The sequence below is a fragment of the Culex quinquefasciatus genome, chromosome 2 (genome assembly GCF_015732765.1).
Source record: "Culex quinquefasciatus strain JHB chromosome 2, VPISU_Cqui_1.0_pri_paternal, whole genome shotgun sequence".
In the NCBI taxonomy this organism is placed as follows: domain Eukaryota; kingdom Metazoa; phylum Arthropoda; class Insecta; order Diptera; family Culicidae; genus Culex; species Culex quinquefasciatus.
In genome coordinates, this window is record NC_051862.1 from 214,594,482 (window position 1) to 214,613,127 (window position 18,646).

Consider the following 18,646-nt stretch of genomic DNA (forward strand, 5'->3'; position numbering starts at 1 on the left):
AAAATAGGATCAAGCCCTATGCAAATTTTTATGTGCAACTCACTGATCACTTTTTTCACAAGACATTTTTTTTTCGAATGGATCAACTATGGGTCCCTTGGGACGAGCTGTCAAAAAGGACCTTTTTTGTCATGAATGGCCGGAAAGTTATTTTTATAAAATTAATATAAAAATCCATTTTAAATCCTTTGCGGTCGAACAAAGGGTCATAGTACTCATAAAAAAGTTACTTTTATTAGCAGTGATCAGTAATATCAAAATATTAATGATCGGTCCGTGGATTAATGGCTCATAAGTGGAAGGTTCAGGGTTCGATTCCCGACCGGTCTCCTTGAAATTTTTCGACTGTAATTGAACTTTGAATATGAACAAAAAACACATAGAATCAGGTGGGATTCGAACTCACACCTTTGGATTGGAAGTCGGATGCTCTAGCCATTCGGCCACCGAGGGATTAATACCCCTTGAGTGAATTAATCCGTAGTGGTGAAATAATGTCACAAGGTCATTTACTATATAATACAACAATCCCTTCCCCAACGATTCCCCTACACACCACACACCATTATAATCTATAAATAACTCGAACCGGTTGGTACGGTATGTCCCCGGCTTCTTCTTCTTCCCCTGATTGTTCTATGAAATGTGGGATCCGTTCATAGAATCTGTCTCATGCGGTTAATGCAACGTAGGCCGGGCCGCTTTAATGAGTGTAATACACTTCGGGGGTTCTCGAAAGTACTGCAATCATTAATAATGACAAGAAGGAACTTGAGGCGTAATCTAACCATAAGTTCTTCCCAGATGCTTTCTTCGGACTGGCTGCGCTTGTGTTCGATTAGATTAGATTAGATTAGATCAGTAATATCCAAATATTAAGCTTGATTTTAACACAGAGAACAGATATGTACATCTTGGCTTGAACTTGTGTGTAAACACTGCAGCACTCACAAAATGTGTTGCATACAATCTTGCATCAAAGAAATTAGAGTGGGAAGGATACGCTTGGCGGCGCCACCATCGCAGCTGATATAACTTGACTCACAAATTTTAACACAATGAAAAAATTTAAAGGATTTGTTCAGACTACACTCAAACCCCGATGGTTTGACACTAACTGTTGTCAAACGAACGGGGTCACGTTTTAGTTTGACACCCCTTTTACACGGACTTCACACACACTACCAAACGTTTGTTTTGATAGTGTTCGTGAGCGCCGTGTAAAAAGTGACAGTTCGTCACTTTTTAGTTTGACTTTGACCAACCAACGGGGTACAAACTAAAAAAGTGTCAAACGAAAAAGTGACCAACCACCGGGGGTTGAGTGTATGCTGCAACACGATGGCATTTTTTTTTCAATACGAATACAGCGCCCGACCGGCCTTACCTTGCCCACTCCACATGTTTGTTCAACCTGACAACTCACTACCACAACCAAAGCCCAAAAGTTGCCTCAACCTGTCCTGCACTACGTACACATTGCGCCCCTCTCGCGAAAGGAAGACGAAGAAAGTGCAAAGAAGGAGAAAACCAACCCTCTGCTTGTGGTTGCAATCGTGCCTGCTGCTGCTAGCTTTTTTCTCTGTCTCAAATTGACCAAATCCAAGTTGATTTTCAATGAAAAATATGTTTGTAGAAAAGCCGTGCGAATCGTGACCGCGTATAGGCGAGTGCGTAATAGTGACGGAGTTCTGGGGGGCGCGTTAACCGGAAGTCAACCCGCGACGCCGTGACGTGGTCAAAGTGGGCCGCGGATATCCGAAAGAGGAGAAAACGAGAAATATTCTAGATTTTGCTGTGTGCAAGTGCTTCGGGAAGAATCGGTCGCTGTCGGATTACGTCGTAGGTAGGGTTGTGGAAGGAATCGGAATCGGGGGAATCGCTTTCGACGGGTTTTCCACGGGGGCGCTTTTCTTTTTTTTTTGTGTGCTGCCCATAGTCTCGATTAGACGAGAACCTACATTTTCTTTTCCTTTTTTTTCTCTCTCCGCCTCGCTTTTCCCTTTCGTGTCTCGCCGAGCAGTAGCAGCAGCCAGAAGAAATTAGGTGCCTCTGAGTAGGCTGTGAGAAGACGTGTGTGGTGTTGAAGGTGACGCAGGGCGCTTCACACGCAGATTCTGCTGCGATTTTTGATCTGCTCGGAACCGGTCCGATGTGGGACGACGCGGCCGGCTAAAGATCGCGATGAGCCAGAAAAACAAGCAGTGGAACCACAACCGGAACACACGCAATAGTGGCGGAGGTCAGGGTGGTGACGGTGGTGGTGGTGGTGGTGGAGCAGGCGGAGGAGGAGGTAATGGGCCTGGCAACCGAAACTGGAACTCTGGTGGTCGGTTCAACAACGGACGTCGATCGTTTCGTGGTAATTACGGAGGAGGAGGTGGAGGTCGCGGTCGCGGAGGTGGCCACTTTAATCAGTGGAACAGAAACGGAGGTGGCGGAATGGGTGGACCGGATGGGAACTATCAACGACAGAATCAGAACCAGAACAACTGGCAGCAGTCGCCGCAGGGTAAACAGGGCGTGAAGCATCCTCCGATGGAGATTCCGCTTGCGTTGACGGTTCCACCACCCTTGTTGATGCCCCAGATTGCACCGTCGCTGATGATGGATTTTGATGCGCCGGATCTGGATCTGCCAACGGGCAATGGAACCATCATCCAAAGGTTTGTGTGTAGATGTTTGTTTACCTAATTAGCATACATTAATGCGTTCCATTTTGATTGCAGTGCTAAGGCAGTTGCACAACCTGGAGACAACAGTCCGGAAGGTTTCCTAGGATTTTCCGAAAGTGAACCTGCGGCGAATGGAAGCGATGCGGTCAAGGTAAATCTTTACAAACTGTTTCCGGGACACCATTTAACACACGTTCCTTTCAGCACGTCGAAAAGCTGGAGTTGCCTCCGGACGGGAACGAGCTGTTCAAGCTGATCGAGGACGAAGCGCTGAAGATAATCACGGAGCAGCCGTCCTGTTCTAACGCGGCAGTAAACTCGGCCACGCCGTCCACGAGTGCAGCGGTGGCAGGCAGTTCCGCCAGCGCCAGCCAAATCCAGGAACGCCGGGCTACGTTCGAGCGAAGTGCCGACCAGGTGACGCGAAAGCTCATCAACCAGCTCACCACGATGAACAAGTACAACCTGAAACAGATGATCAACAATCCGGACAGCAAGTACGAGTCCGCTCTCAAGACGCACGCTCGTCAAAAACTTCGCGCCGAGGTTCGCCGCCAGTTGCGTAATTTCAACCTGCCCGAAGGAACGTCCGCCCAAACAAAGGCCACCATCTGTGGAATGCTCGAGCCGGACGAGTGCGTCGATTCGGACAAGATTCCGGATGCGCTGCTCGAGCAGATAGGAAAAGTTCTCGATCTGAACCTACTCCTCCCGGACGTAAACGATACGGACCCGCCAGCAAACCCGGCTGCATCCTGTGGCGCACCCCCCACCGAGGAAGACGCCATCATTGCCAGCGATGTGGACGCATCGGCCGCAGAAGTCCTGGACAAAAATCTCGGCCTGACCGACGACGAAGGCACGCTGCAACTCGACGCGGAAGACATCTTTGCCCGGGCCGAACTGCTGCTGATGAAGGGCAGTGAATCGACCCGCCAGGGCAACTCGTCCGGCCCAAGCTCCCCGACCGAGGAAATGTTCCCCAACGATCAGATTGAATCCATCGTCAGCGAAGAGAACGGCATCGACAAGGTAGAAATTATCGTAATTGATTCCGACAGCGATGACGAAACACCCCCGGCGAAACCACCGGCCGAACCTGTTTTGGCAGCGAATCAAATCAAGAATGAACCCATGGAGCAAGAAGAGGTCGCGGAGAAGAACTCATCCGAGGTGGCGGAACAGAACTCATCCGAGGTGGCGGAACAGAACTCATCCGAGGTAGCGGAACAGAACTCATCCGAAGTCGTAGACAATAACTTCCCCGAGATGGCGGAAATGAGTTCATCGGCAGAAGTTGCAGAGAAAAACTCATCCGAGGTTGTGGAGGAAGATACAATACCAGCCGAGGTCGCTGAAGAAACGGTCATTACCGAGATGGAAGTCGCGGCGGAAGTGCAGATCGAGCAAACCGAAGAAATCCCGGAGCCGGCAACTGAGCTGGTCGTCGAGGAAGTTCATTCCGAGGAGCCAGTCGTTGAACCAGCAGCTGAACCAGAACCAGAGATCAGCCCCGTAGAAGATGGCGAGATCACGGAAGAGCCGCAACCCGAACCGCCGCAAACCATCGTCGAGCAGGACAAAGATCAAACCGAGGAAGACGAACAGCAGAGCGATATTCTTGAGCTGCACGCGCATGACTCGCAGGTTGAACTGCTGGGAGAGGAGGAGATTGTCGAGTTTGACAAGGAGCAAATCGTGCTGCAGCAGGAAGAAATCGTGGAACGCGAAGAAGTGGTACAGGAGCAGGAAGTCAGAGAAGAACAGAGCTTTAAAGAGCGCGAAGGCAACCATGTGTTTGATGACTCGGACGAGATTGTCTTGACGAAGAGAACTGACTTTGAAGAACCGGATGAGGAAGACGAAGAGCGGAACAAGTTTGCTGCACCTTTACAACACAAAGTGATGGATAAAGTGGACATCAAAATCGAACAAGAGGAAGAAGAAGAAGTAGAAGAGTCCGGGACAGGGTGTTTGAGCGACGCCATGGCGTGCGTGTTTCCGTGCTTGTTACGCGTCAACACCGTGGAAGAGCTCAACAAAAAGGCCAGCAGTTTGCCCGTTGTGACAAGGGGACGAAGCACGGAGGACGCCGAACCTCCGGCACCACTTCGAGAGGACATATTCGAGGAGCCACCGAAGAAACCGAAGAAAAAACCAATTATAGACATTACAACATTACAAAGCTCCAAGGAGGCCGAACCTTCGGCACCACTGCGAGAGGACATATTCGAGGAGCCGCCGAAGAAACCGCTGAAAAAGCCAATTATAGACATTACAACATTACGAAGCACGGAGGCAGCCGAACCTCCGGCACCACTGCGAGAGGAGCCACCGAAGAAACCGCTGAAAAAGCCAATTATAGACATTACGGACTTGAAGATTCCCGATGTCGACTTTTCCGGAGATCCCTTACCGCATGATCCAGCCCAATCCGCGGCGGTTGAAACCCTGGAGACACCCTCGGACATCATCCGCGTTCCGTCCTTTGCCGAGTTGACCGTCCGCCGGTCCAAAAACCCCAGAACATACAAACCGAATCTCGTGCATCACGAGCTGCCGCCGAAGCGGGACAACAAATCTTCGTCCGCGTCCCCCACCCATTCGACCTGCAGTACAGCGTCCTCAAAATCTCACGACACATCATCGACCGACGTTAACCCGCTGCGGGCCAAACTGGGCCTGCCCGTGAACACACCCATCGGCAACACCCCGAACATCACCCAGAGAGTCTCTCGCAAGAGCGAACACGCCCTCCGTTCCAGTCGCTCCTGCGCCAACCTTGGCAACCAACCCGGCGAGAACGGAACGACCGCCGCTGACGACTCGTCGCCGCAAATCGACCTGCCGGAAGCGAAGGAAGCCCGCAAGGCGAGATCTCAAACGCCCGGGCCGAAGCAGGCCGCCGAGCAGCTGAACGAGAAGAAGCAAAAGAAAGCAAAGCACTCCAAGCGGCGACCGTACTCGCCCAGCGACGAGGTGGATCCGGACCTGGCGCGAAAGTCGCCCTCGCCGACCAGTTCGCGGTGAGTAGACGTTTCTGTGGTTGAGTTCATTTCTATGGCATTGAAGCTCGGATGGTACGTCGACGTTATATATTTTTATTACAACCCACTGAGAATTTTAACGCCCTGATTGGCCCTCGTTAGCCACATTTTATTCATCCATCAGAGGGAAGTGGCTAAACGTGAAACAAGTTTAAAGATCTAAAGATCTTCGACGTTCATTACACATACTTTTGAGATTCCATAACATTTTAAACTTTGAATCAAACATTTCGGAACAATTCCTGGCCCTTGGGGAACTGATGATCAAGCACATCTACATAGGATTAACAGCCTGTGATCTAGAAACATATAAGGATAGCTCTATCCTCTTTCCTTTGCAATTTGTGTACCGTAAACTGGGGTCAATCGGGACACATGGGGCGAATTGGGACAGCAGTTTTAACCATGTTGGAGCACAATATTTTGATTTTTCTGGTTGGTTTCGGTTAGAACAGACTCAGGCCAACAAAATGTGTACATCCATTTCCAAATTAAAAAGCTTAAAGTGCTCTAAAAACTGCTGTCCCTATTCAGACTGTAGTCCCGATTCACCCCAGATTACGGTACCTTAGTTAAAGTAATAATTATTCCAACATCGATTATAATGCAACACACAACTGAAAGCAACTTCAAAACTCTATTATATGTAGTTACATTTCTGGAGTTTTTTTTTAAGGTCCAATAAACCAAATTTTTATTTTTTTGCTTTTTGGGTGTTTTTGAAACTGCCTTGAGTCAGGGGTATTAAAAAACACCCAAAATGCAAAAACTAAAAATTTGGTTTACTCATTGTATCCTGATTATTCACCAATAAAATCTAATTGAAATTGAAAAAAAAAAAATAAACAAAAATAAAATAAAAATCCTATATTAATTTATTCTAACATTTAAAATTTATAAAAAAATTAAAAAAAATCAATAATTCACAAATTTCAAAATTCTACAAAAAAAAATAATCTGAAATACCAAAATTCAAAATACCAAAATGTTATAAATTCTCAAATTGAATTTTTTTTTTTTTAATTTTGAACTCTTAAACGACAGCCTCTTACGTTTTTGGAACATTTTGGGAGTCATATAAATTTTGAGAAAGATAAAAAATCGTGATTTAAGGAATTATTAGACTATATGGCAAACAAACAAACTCGCATTTTTCAACATTTTTATATTTGAGTTTGCCTGCCGCAAACATGTTTGGGAGTTTGGCAAACTGTCATACTCGAAAAGTGCGAGTTTTTTTGTTTGCCATAGTCTAATACCTCCTTTACTTCAGATAAACGAGTACGAACTGTTTTTGAGTGTTTGCAATCCCAGGATTTTTGAATTGTTATTTAAATTATTAAGTTTTAAAATATTGCTTTCTGGGATGGAATAATCACAAAAAAATCTATTTCGCTTGCGAACTTTCTTAACCCGCGAAAGAGAGAGGAGGCAAATCACGCAAAAGAAAATCGCTCCCGAAAATCTCCAAGAAAATCAATCTGCTTCACTATGTTTACACCAGCCCGGGAGCATGTTGACAGCTCCCATACAAACTGAGCGTACCCCGTTTTGTGGGCCCAGTGGGCCTAAGATGGCGGCCTTCGATATTATCTAGCCAAATTTTTGAAAATGGCGAATAGTTTAATTAAATATAGTTTTTGCCTTGATTTGAGTTAAAACGACAAAATAAGCATTATGGAATCATTTTCTTTAAAAACTTGTTTAGAGATACGCCACGTTCAAATATTAGGCTAGAACTGTTGAAGTGAGCGTGCCACAAAAGCCGCCACGAAAAAAAAGTTTCCTATGCAAATTTTGAGTTGCGTATTTGATGGGCGTACTCCGACGAGGCCCACTTGCCATCTGTCGGTGGATACGCGCAACTCACGGAAACTGTCATGTTAGGGGACGGTTGGTTTACACACATTGCCCATCTACAAATTGTGACAGGTATTTTTTCGGCGTGTGACGTTACACTGTCTGGAGTCTGGAGTTTTTTTTAAAGGTCCAATAAACCAAATTTTACAGTTTTTGCTTTTTGGGTGTTTTTTAATACCCCTGACTCAAGGCGGTTTCAAAAACACCCAAAAAGCAAAAACTGGAATTTTGGTTTATTGGACCTTTTCAAAAAAACTCCAGAAGTGTTGTAGTGAAAAAGATGTTCCGCCGAATAATCAAAATGATGATTTTTTAGATTGTTTTTACCTTTCTCTTGTGCGCGAGAGAGGAGAGCCATGCTCCCTTCGGATTTTTTCTCTTGATGAACATCCAAAGATTTTCTTTTGATGATGATTATATGGAATAATTGATTGTTTTGTTTAAAATTTTCGACTTTTTCTTTTTTAATTCTCCGTTTTTTAAGAATTTGAAGTTTTGAATGGGTGAATAAGCTTTGGCGTTTTCTTCTCTTTTCAGCGACTCAACCCCGGAACTGGCTGAAGCGGCACCGGTGCCGTTGCGCACCACCCGTGCAAAGTCCGTCGATGCGAAGCTGTTCTGCCCGGAGAAGAAGGAAAAGAAGTTGAAAATTAAGCTACGGAGCAAGTCGCGACCGCGTGACCCGGACGAGATCCGGCGGGAGAAAATCAAGGAGGAAATCCGCCAGCTCGAGATCGAAATGGAGGAGGAACGGGAGCGCGAACTGGCCAAACAAAAGCAGCAAGAGCGGGAGCGAGAGCGCGAGTTGCTGCGGGAGAAAGAGAAGGAAATCGAGCAGGCACTGGCAAGGGAGCGAGCGCTCGCCATCGAGAAAGAGCGCGAGCTCGAACTGGCGAAGGAGCGAGAAAGACAGCGCCAGCAGGAGTTGGCCCGTGAAAAGGAACGACAGCGGCAGGTGGAGCTGGCAAAGGAGAAAGAGAGGCTGCGACTGCTCGAGCTGGAGAAGCAGCGAATAGCCGCGGAGCTGGCAGTTGAGAGAGAGAAGCAGCGAGTGCTGGATTTGGCACGGGAAAAGGAAAGACGTGCGGCCGAGCTGGCCAAGCAGCGAGAGAGGGAGCAAGAGCTGGCGAAGCAGAAAGAAAGAGAGCTTGAGTTGGCACGGGAGAAAGAGAAGGCAGCGGAACTGGCACGGGAGAAGGAGCGGCAGAAGCTGCTTGCGAGAGAGCAAGAAAGAAATAGAATAGCGGCTGAACTCGCAGCAAAGGATAGAGAGCGAGAAAAACAGAAAGAGTTTGCAAAAGAGAAAGGTAAAAAGAGCAAAGAAGTTGAGAAGGATACGCCCGAAGCAACTGGAACGACCCCAGCTCCGACGAAAGAGCCATCGTCGTCTCGGGAGCGGAAAAGAAGGCAATCGACCAAGCCAGGTGCTAAACCCGACGAGTCGCCGAAGCGATCCAAATCAGTGAGTGAGATTGCCAAGGATTCGTCGACGAAGGAAGCGTCCAAGAAGGATGGGAAAAAGGAAACGGAAGCAAATCCTGAGAGCAAGAAGAAAGATGCCAAAACAGTGTCCAAGACGAAGGAAACGAACGGAACTGCAGCAACGGTCGAGAAGAGTTCAAAGGAAGCTAGCAAAGAAAAAGACACAAAAGAGTCGCATAAGAAGGACAAACATCCGAAAGAAATCCCGAAAGAAATCCCGAAAGAGCCGGAACCGAGCCCAGAGAAGCCGCCCGAGACCGTTGAGGAATCCACCGATGACAAGCGACGTAAGAAGAAAAAGAGCCTACTGCGAGGTCCGGATTTGGTCAAGGGTCGAAAGGAGTCTCCGGACGAAGAACCAACGACAGAACCAACGACAGAACCGATCGGCAACCAACCGAACGCTGAAGCGCTGGAAAGTGGTTCCGAAGCAAGCCTGCCGGAAGGTTCGTCAAACCAAGCCCTTGCTGCTTCGGTATCGCTTGCGGAAAAATCCATGACCCACCGTACAGCCTCACCTCGGCCATGGAAGTCTCCCGGAGAGAAGAAACAGCTTCCAGTTACGCCCCTAGCCACGGAAGCACCAGCAACAACACCTGCTACGACGGTCACCACTGCACCAGCTCCACCTCCCGTTGAACAACCGACCGTGCCAACGGTGGCGACTACGTCAACTGTACCGGCTTATTCCAGCTTGGCCTCGATCGTAACGGACGCGGTTCGTAACAACCCTTCGCAGACGGACGTCATGGCGCGCCTATCGATTCCGTCGAACCTTGTTCCCGAATCGAGTGTATTTGCACCGGTCATGGGTTTGCTGAACCAGATGCAGGAAATCGACAACAAAATGAGCGATTTCCAGCGCCGTAAGATGCAGATCGACAGCGAAATGCTCAAGCTCAACTCGGAAAAGTTCCAGATCGATCAAATGTCGATGCAACTGCAGAACGAACGTTTTATGGTTCTGAACGCAATGCGGGCCGCCCTGCTAGAGTGCGAGCTGACCAGTCTGGCAACGGCTCAAAGTGCCCGCCGGCGCCACCTGGAAGAGGATGCAAAGTCGATGCCCCGTAACAAGCGCCGAAAATCAATGCCAGCGCCGGCAAACGTCGAGAATTCACCCCACGCACCCCGTCCCGTGACCTCCCATCCGGATCTATCCGAAGCGGAAGCGGAATCGGACGTGCCCCCGACTCCGACCACTAGCAGCGGTACCAGCGGTGGCGAACGCACCATCCGGAAGATCACCAAAATCAGCGGCAACACCCAGATCCTGAAGCTGTTCCAGCGCCGTAGATTAATCTCGGAGAAATCCGCCGAAGAAGACCAGTCGGACGTGGAAGCCGCCGCGACCGCACCCACTGTGGAACAATCCTCGACGTCCACAAAACGACGCCGAACGCGAACCGAACCTCCCGCGGCCGAGGTCACCGTCGCCCAGGAGCCACTCGCACCGACGACGACGACGACAACGACGACCGTCGCAAGTGACAAACAGCGCCAGCAAACAGATTCGATCCAATCCGAATCGTCGGAATCGATTACGGTCGCTCAACCTCCCGTCGCCACCGTCGTCGCAGCCCCGGCCACCGCCGTAGAGCAACCTTCGCCAACACCATCGGTGGCCAGTGTCGAAGCACCAGTTGTTGTCAAGGCGACCTCCTCCCCGCAGGAACCTGCTGCTGCTGCTGCTGCTGTTGCTCAACCAGCTGTGACGGCACCTGCCGCCACGACTGCAACCGTGACCGCGACCACGACTACGACGACGTCTCCGGTTGCGCCGCCGCCCAGCAAGAAATCGAAGAGGGAGAACCCGCCGCCCCGGAGCGTACTGACGCGCGAGGTAAAGATCGTCCTGAACAAGCTGAACGTGAAGAAACGCAGTTGAACGACCGGCATGTAGACACTTGAGGTAATGCGTGGAACCAGTTTAGCGCCCAATTACGTATCCGTACGTACGCTGGAAAAGGGGCTTGGTTTACACTTTGTGTGCAACTCTACTTTAAACATACTTAAGTAAAAAATTATGTTAGATTTGCGAAATTACGGAATTCGTTTGGTTCCTTAGTTTGGCTTGAATAAGATAACGAAAAAGAAATTAATTATTGAAATTACACATATATTTGGGAATTCGTTTGTTCCGCCCTCGGAAATTTGTAAATATACACATGAACATTTTCAACGCATATTTAATTGCCAAAAAACAACAGCAACATTCTTTTAACTTTCTACATTTAACAACAACAACAAAAAACACCCCGGCGAGACAACGCAAGCAAGCTAACAAACAAAAACCAACACAAAAAATCTAGCAATATTTAATATCCTTAGCATGTGTGCGAGAAATCTCTTAACAAAACATGTGTGCAAATCCAGCAATGACTTTGCGGCGGCGACCCTATATCTTCCCCATTTTGTGCGCACGAGAGAGGCAGCGTCAGATATGCAAAGCAAGCAAGTTAAGGCAAACAGTGAACAAAACCACAAAACACATGAAATCAAATAAAATTAAATTATTGATACACTGTAAAGTCGTGGTTATTTCGTGGATATCACAACTCCCACTCAAGATTTTTTTTTTTTTTTCAATGTTGGACGTAATATCTGAACGGCCTCAAGAAGTGGCTTGAGAGGATGGTATCAAAGCAAAATTCGTCAAAATGGTCTCGGATTAGTTTGCGAACCTGTCTACCTGATCTAGGGATTAATATTGTAACAACAAGTGGGATAAGCTAGTTTGGGTTAGGAGAGCGGCATGCTGTTATGTCGCCTTGATCTAAGACAGGCATAACTAATTTGACTTTGTGACGTTGAAAATCGGTCCAATAATTGCAGCAGGATCGGAACGTTGGTCGCTTTTTTTTTGCTGGAACTCACAAAATCTTATTTTTTCCTGTTGCATTTTTAGAGGATGTATCTTATTATAATCCTATTGCCGTTCAAGAGCCAAACGACATGCGACACCTAGTATTGAGTAGCAGAACAGAGCGAAGAATGTCGATTGAAATTTCCGCCCTTTGAGGTTATGTATGCGAATTCTGATTTGTTAAATTCCAGCGTTCAAAACAACTTTTGAGCAAAAATTCAAGCTGATACTTTGTTAACTTTTGATGCTCTATCATTTTAAACAATATTATTGAGTTGCGTTGGAGAATTTGAACGGTGCGCGTCGCGGTCATCACGCAGGATTTTCGTTGCCGTTTCCGTCTTTGTTGTCCCCCCAATTGTGCGTGTATTTCGATCCGGGCGGTTTCGCGTTTTCGCATTTTAGTTGGTTTTATCTTTCCACAGCCGGCTGTCTAAGATTAAATCATTTATGCTAAACTCAACACCAAATAACCGGGAATAGTCTCATCCGCATACTCCGACAGTTTTTGCCTTGAGAATGCATAATACATCACACCATTAAACAAAATTTATTGATTATTGGGTCGCATCATCATCCTCTATGTTGAATCCTGGCCATTACCCTTACCCACTAACAAAATCCCAAGTAGAAGTAGTTTTCCGGCACACGCGGGGGTGTGGATATCGTATAGAACCCACCCTTGGTAGCAGCCTGTGCTAACTAACATTCCCGTCCCGTTCCCTCGAGATCTACAAACTGACATGGCGGGCGCCGTTGGTGGCCAACGACTGTTTCCTATTCGCACCGGCTCTAGTTTTGATGATCGTGATGTTTTATCTTTTCAGCGCATTCATGCATGCTTTTGATAAGGGAAACATCATTTGATCGTTGAAGCGTGTGACCGGATGTGCTGATGGGATATTATGGTCCTGTTCAGCAACGGAGAAGGACAACCATGGGTGGTCCCTCATGCTCATGCTCATGCTCTATCATTTTAAACAATATTATTTTTTTCAAGATTATTTTTTTTCAAAATTATTTTTATTGCGTTAATTGATGGAGGGCAAAAAGTTTACACTCGTACTGCTTGAATTTTTCCTCAAAAGTTGTTCTAAGAGCTGTAAAATCAATTTTAAGTTTGCATTTCTATGTAACCGAACAGCGAAAATTTGAACCGTCATTCTTCGATGCTTTGCGCCATCTGTCGGAATTTTTGAGCTTTTAATCGCGAATTGACTACGCTTCATTAACCTTCTTGCACTGCCCATGTTCACATAAATGTCCCAACAAACAGCAAGCTGGGTAAACGGAAGTGTGTCCCAAAAAAAGGCGGTGTGGCGGAAACCTTTAGGCTCACACGGATTTCGACAGGTTTTTACCAAAAATCGTTTAGAACTCGCGATTTTCGATTTATTGAAAAAAGGTCTGTTTACATAGAAGATATCATATTTTGTTCTAAAACATACGAAAAGGTTCGCATTTCACTTTTTCAAGTATTTCACAAGTGTTCTGTATTGGTATTCATATGATTATAGGAAGTCGTCATGTTTCATTGGCAGCATGTTAAAGTTGGAAAAATGTTTTTTTTGCCTATTTTTTACGAATTTATCTCAAAAAATCCACTAAAAAAAATAAAAAAAAACCAATACATCGTGTAGGCAACTTCTATCTGATCAATTTTGATTTTTGAACAATAATTGGGTACTAAAGCCCTATGTAAATTTTTATGTACAACGGTAAAAAACACAATTAAAACCAATTTCTGATCACTTTTTTTCATTTTTATGCAAAAAAAGTAACTGGCAAGACAACATTTTTTCGATGGATCAACTATGGTCCCCTTGGAACGAGCTGTCAAATAGGACCTTTTCTGTCAAGAAGAACCGCGAGGTTAATTTTTCAAAATTGATTTAAAAATCCATTTTAAACTTTTTGTGGTCGTACAAAGGGGCATTGTACTCAGAAAAATAAGCTTTATCGTTGTGAATAATAATATCAGCAATCTAAACTTAATTTTAGGACCCAATTATTAGATTTGTCACTTCAGTGGCAAGACACAGCCATTTTATTAAAATAAAAACGAAGAATTTTCAAAACTCCCTATCAAAATTCAATATTATCACTTACCGTAAACTGGGGTGACTTTGATAGCCCGGGGTGACATTGATAGAAATTTGATTTGGCCACTAATTTTAATACATCCAATGTAACAGTCACATTTTTGCATATATGTTCGATAATAAGCTATCCCTTAATGCTTACATACTCAAAATTCTCAAAAATGTTTAGATATTAATTTGACGCAAGGGAATGATGGAAAGAGAGGAATCACAAATCCGTATAAATAATTTCAAGATTTTTCAGGTGTAAACCGAAAACGTGATAAAAAATAAAAGTGGAAGAATAAGGCTTTTAACTGCTTATTTAATTGTCAATGTACAGGACGCCGCACTGTTTAATCATTTCTGACGTGCACTCAATTTTGCAGTCCAAACCCAGTCATTGAATTGGAAAAATAAAATTCTTTTTCTGATTTTGGTCTGACAGTCTTGGTCTGACAGATTTGGTCTGACATCTTTATCATGGATTTTGGTCTGGTCTAGGCGAGGGATAGAACACAGCACCTTCCTGATTTGACGGGCATTTGAAAAACCTATCAAAGTCACCCCAGTTTACGGTACATCACTGTTTCAGCTACTGACAACATTTTTATGTTTCCGAACTTTTTGCATTGTTTGATAACAAATTTACACACAAAATCAATAATATCACCGACCAATCAGGGATGGATCACCAAAAAATCATTTTCGGCAGCGAACTTTCTTCACCCGCGAAAGAGGGAGCAGGCAAATCACGCAAAAGAAAATCGCTTCCGAAATGCTCCAAGAAAATCAATCTGCTGATGATTTTTGCCTTCCTCACCTCAATGAGGAATGGCTATAAAATCACTCGAAAAATTAACTTCTTAAGTGTTATTTATACATTTTTTTTGGCCGGATCTCAAATATCTTGATGAAAAAGGTTTCCGGATCTATCATGCAACCCATCGTTGGATAGGTAACCAAAACCTATCCAACGAGCCCAAAAGATTGAAGATTTGACAACCCTATCAAAAGTTATGAGTACTTTAGTGTTTTAAATACACCTTTTTGAGGCCGGATCTCAGATATTGATAAAAATAAGTGTTATTTATACACTTTTTTGAGGCTGTGTAGTGTATTCACCTTATGAATGCGAAGAATGCACCAACCACCTAAAGGTGGATTAAGTAACGTTTTTGCCTTCCTCACGTTACTGAGGAAAGGCTATAAAATCACTCGAAAAATGAACTTCTCAATTAGACCTCCTAGACTCACCTTCATGTATACCTATCGACACAGAATCAAATTCTGAGCAAATGTCTGTGTGTGTGGTGGGATGTTCATCAAAAAATTGTCACTCGATTATCCCGACATTGGCTAAACCGATTTTGTCCGTTTTGGCGTCATTCGATCCGTCTTGGGGTCCCATAAGTCGCTATTAAAAATTATGCAGTTTAGTTAAGTACTTCAAAAGTTAGGCTAAAAAAACGATTTTAACAAAAGTCTGGAAGATTGTAAAAAGGGTGGTTTTTGTAAGAAAACCCGTCATGCTATACATTTTCAGAAAGGTATTTTAAAGAGCTTTCCAACGCGTTTAAGACATTGAAGATCTGACAACCCTATCAAAAGTTATAAGCACTTCAGAGTTATTGATGCACTGTTTGGAAGCCGGATATGTTGATGAAAACGTTGTCCGGATCTCTCATGCGACCTATCGTTGGATAGGTATTCAAAAGAAATTTCTAACGCGTCCAAAACATTGAATATCTGACAACCCTATCAAAATTTATAAGCACTTAAGTGTTATTTACGCACTTTTTGCATTTTGGATAGCACCCTTTAAATGTGAGGAAGGCGCCAACCACCTAAGGGTAGATTAAGTAACGTTTTTTTGTGAATTTCCTTGGGGACCATCCATAAACCACGTGGACACTTTATTGTAAACCTCAACTCCCCCCTGTATGGAGCGTGGACAATTGACTGAAAATTGTCATTTTCAGAAGCTAATAACTTTTCAGCAAAAATTCCCAAATATGGTGTCTTCGGGAAAGTTGTTCAAAATTTAATGAAGGCCCTACATCTGAGAATTGATAAAGATTGGATGACTATTGCGCCCTCCACAGGTAAAAAACTGAAACAGTTGCTTTTCACCATACATTTTGACAATTTTTCCCATACAAACTCCATGCGATTAAAGGGAGAGGTTCCCGTGGTCAGAATGAGCTCAAATTTGGAATTTAGCCTAGTGATGGGTCAATCTTTGATTTCAGGGGGTAGCCCCGGGAAAGCCCGGGTTTGGACCACCCTAAGCCAGCTTCATAAAATAAAAAAAATCGTCAAAAATAAAAAAAAACCCAGAAAACATAAAAAAAACTTTCAATAAATAATTTTAAAATTGTACATATATTTAAAATTATACATAATTTTACAACTTTTTTTTGGATCTCAATCTATATTTTTTTCAATTAAAAAAGTTTTGAATTCGTGGACTCGCTCTTAAATTATTTTTTGTTAGAATTTAAAAAAAAATTATAAAAAAATATATACATATTTTTTTTAAATTCGAAGATTTTAAAAACATGTTTTTAGATTTAATCATCAAATTAAAATACGCTGAAAATTAATAGAAAAAAATATAAAAAAAAACTTTATAGAAAACTGCCAATTTTTTTTTTTAATCTCAAAAAGTTAATTTTCCGTAAATGGATGGTCCCTAATGAACTACTAGGGTGTAATATGGTTGTATGGAAAAAATTATAACTGTCCAAATTTAGTGAGCACAGCCCTTTTGTAGATCCTTTTGGGCTCCTAAACAACTCCCCAAAGTTTGGGACCGATTGGTTTAGTCCTCACTTTGCGCAAAGCAATTCAATTTTCCATATAAATTTGTATGAAGAAAACGATTTTTTTGGATTTTGATATTTGAGCAATTCTCTACGAAATCGGTTTTTTTTCTTCAATTTTAATTTTTGTATTTTTGAATCCGGCTGAAACTTTTTTGGTGCCTTCGGTATGCCCAAAGAAGCCATTTTGCATCATTTGTTTGTCCATATAATTTTCCATACAAATTTGGCAGCTGTCCATACAAAAATGATGTGTGAAAATTCAAAAATCTGTATCTTTTGAAGGATTTTTTGATCGATTTGGTGTCTTCGGCAAAGTTGTAGGTATGGATACGGACTACACTGGAAAAAAATGATACAAGGTAAAAAAATTTTGGTGATTTTTTAATTAACTTTTTATCACTAAAACTTGATTTGCAAAAAAACACTATTTTTGATTTTTTTTTATTTTTTGATATGTTTAAGAGGACATAAAATGCCAACTTTTCAGAAATTTCCAGGTTGTGCAAAAAATCTTTGAACGAGTTATGTATTTTTGAATCAGTACTGATTTTTTCAAAAAATCGAAATATCGGTCTCAAAAATTTTTCAACTTCATTTTTCGATGCAAAATCAAATTTGCAATCAAAAAGTACTTCCGTGAAATTTTGATAAACTGCACCGTTTTCAAGTTAAATCCATATTTAGGTGACTTTTTTAAAAATAGTCGCAGTTTTTCATTTTTTTAAATTAGTGCACATGTTTGCTCACTCTTGAAAAAAATATTTTGAAAAGCTGAGAAAATTCTCTATATTTTGCTTTTTGAACTTTGTTGATACGACCCTTAGTTGCTGAGATATTGCAATGCAAAAGTTTAAAAACAGGAAAATTGATGTTTTCTAAGTCTTACCCAAACAACCCACAATTTTTTAATGTCGATATCTCAGCAACTAATGGTCCAATTTTCAATGTTAAAATATGAAACATTCGTGAAATTTTCCAATCTTTTCGAAAAAAATATAAAAAATATATTATTTTCTTCTGCGTTTAAAATTATTTTTAGCATGTTTGGGTTTATTAAAAAAATCTTAAATTTTTTAAAAATTTTCGATGCAAAATCTTTTTTTTTTCGATACATTTTTTATTTTTGTCAGATCTTAGATTTTTTGAAAACTAGAGATTGCAAAACAACTGAACTAGTGTAAAATGTATTTTAAAACACTTTTTTTTATTTAAATGTGAAGACTATTGCTTGTTATTTAAATTTTTATATTTTTTTTTATTTTTTTGACCGAAATCTGAGAGAACTGTTAATTTCTTAAATCAACGTTTCATGCTATATCAAAACCGGACTCATATTAGGATGCTCTGGAATGTCCTCTACAACTTTTCCAAAGAGAGTATGGTGCTAGCTTGCCCCTAAAAAAGATACAGCGTGTTCAAAACTCGTCTAAAACGTGTTTTTTGCTCGAAAATCACGTTTTAGACTAGTTTTGAGGACGCTATATCTTCTTTCAGGAGCAAATTAGCACCGTACTTTCTTCATCAAAATAGTGGAGCACATTCCAGAGCATCCGAATATGAGTCCGGTTTTAATATAGCATGAAACACGGATTTGATAAATATCAAAATCCAAAAAAATGTTTTTTCCCATGCAAATTTATATGGAACATAGAATTGCTTTGCGCAAAGTGAGGACTAAACCAATCGGTCCCAAACTTTGGGGAGTTGTTTAGGACCCCAAAAGGAACTGAAAAAGTGCTGTGCTGGAACCCTAATGAACCACATCGATTTTTCAAGGATCGTTTCTCAAACACCAAGAATCCACCAA

General features: G+C 43.1%; 1 protein-coding gene across 1 annotated transcript; it reads left to right on the forward strand.

Moving 5' to 3' along the window:
- The first annotated feature begins 1,497 nt into the window (after nucleotides 1-1,497).
- On the forward strand, nucleotides 1,498-11,595 carry LOC6038003 (calponin homology domain-containing protein DDB_G0272472). Its single transcript, XM_038251846.1, has 5 exons — nucleotides 1,498-1,846; nucleotides 2,024-2,666; nucleotides 2,730-2,826; nucleotides 2,880-5,701; nucleotides 8,120-11,595. The coding sequence occupies exons 2-5, from the start codon at nucleotides 2,185-2,187 to the stop codon at nucleotides 10,950-10,952; spliced, it is 6,234 nt and encodes a 2,077-aa protein (XP_038107774.1). The 5' UTR covers nucleotides 1,498-1,846; nucleotides 2,024-2,184; the 3' UTR covers nucleotides 10,953-11,595.
- The last annotated feature ends 7,051 nt before the right edge of the window (nucleotides 11,596-18,646 follow it).

Excerpts from the sequence above, each read along its gene's own strand:
- LOC6038003 (XM_038251846.1), top strand. The coding sequence starts at position 2,185 with ATGAGCCAGAAAAACAAGCAGTGGAACCACAACCGGAACACACGCAAT. Across the intron at positions 2,827-2,879 it reads ATGGAAGCGATGCGGTCAAG|CACGTCGAAAAGCTGGAGTT; the intron begins GTAAATCTTTAC and ends CGTTCCTTTCAG. Across the intron at positions 5,702-8,119 it reads CCCTCGCCGACCAGTTCGCG|CGACTCAACCCCGGAACTGG; the intron begins GTGAGTAGACGT and ends TTCTCTTTTCAG.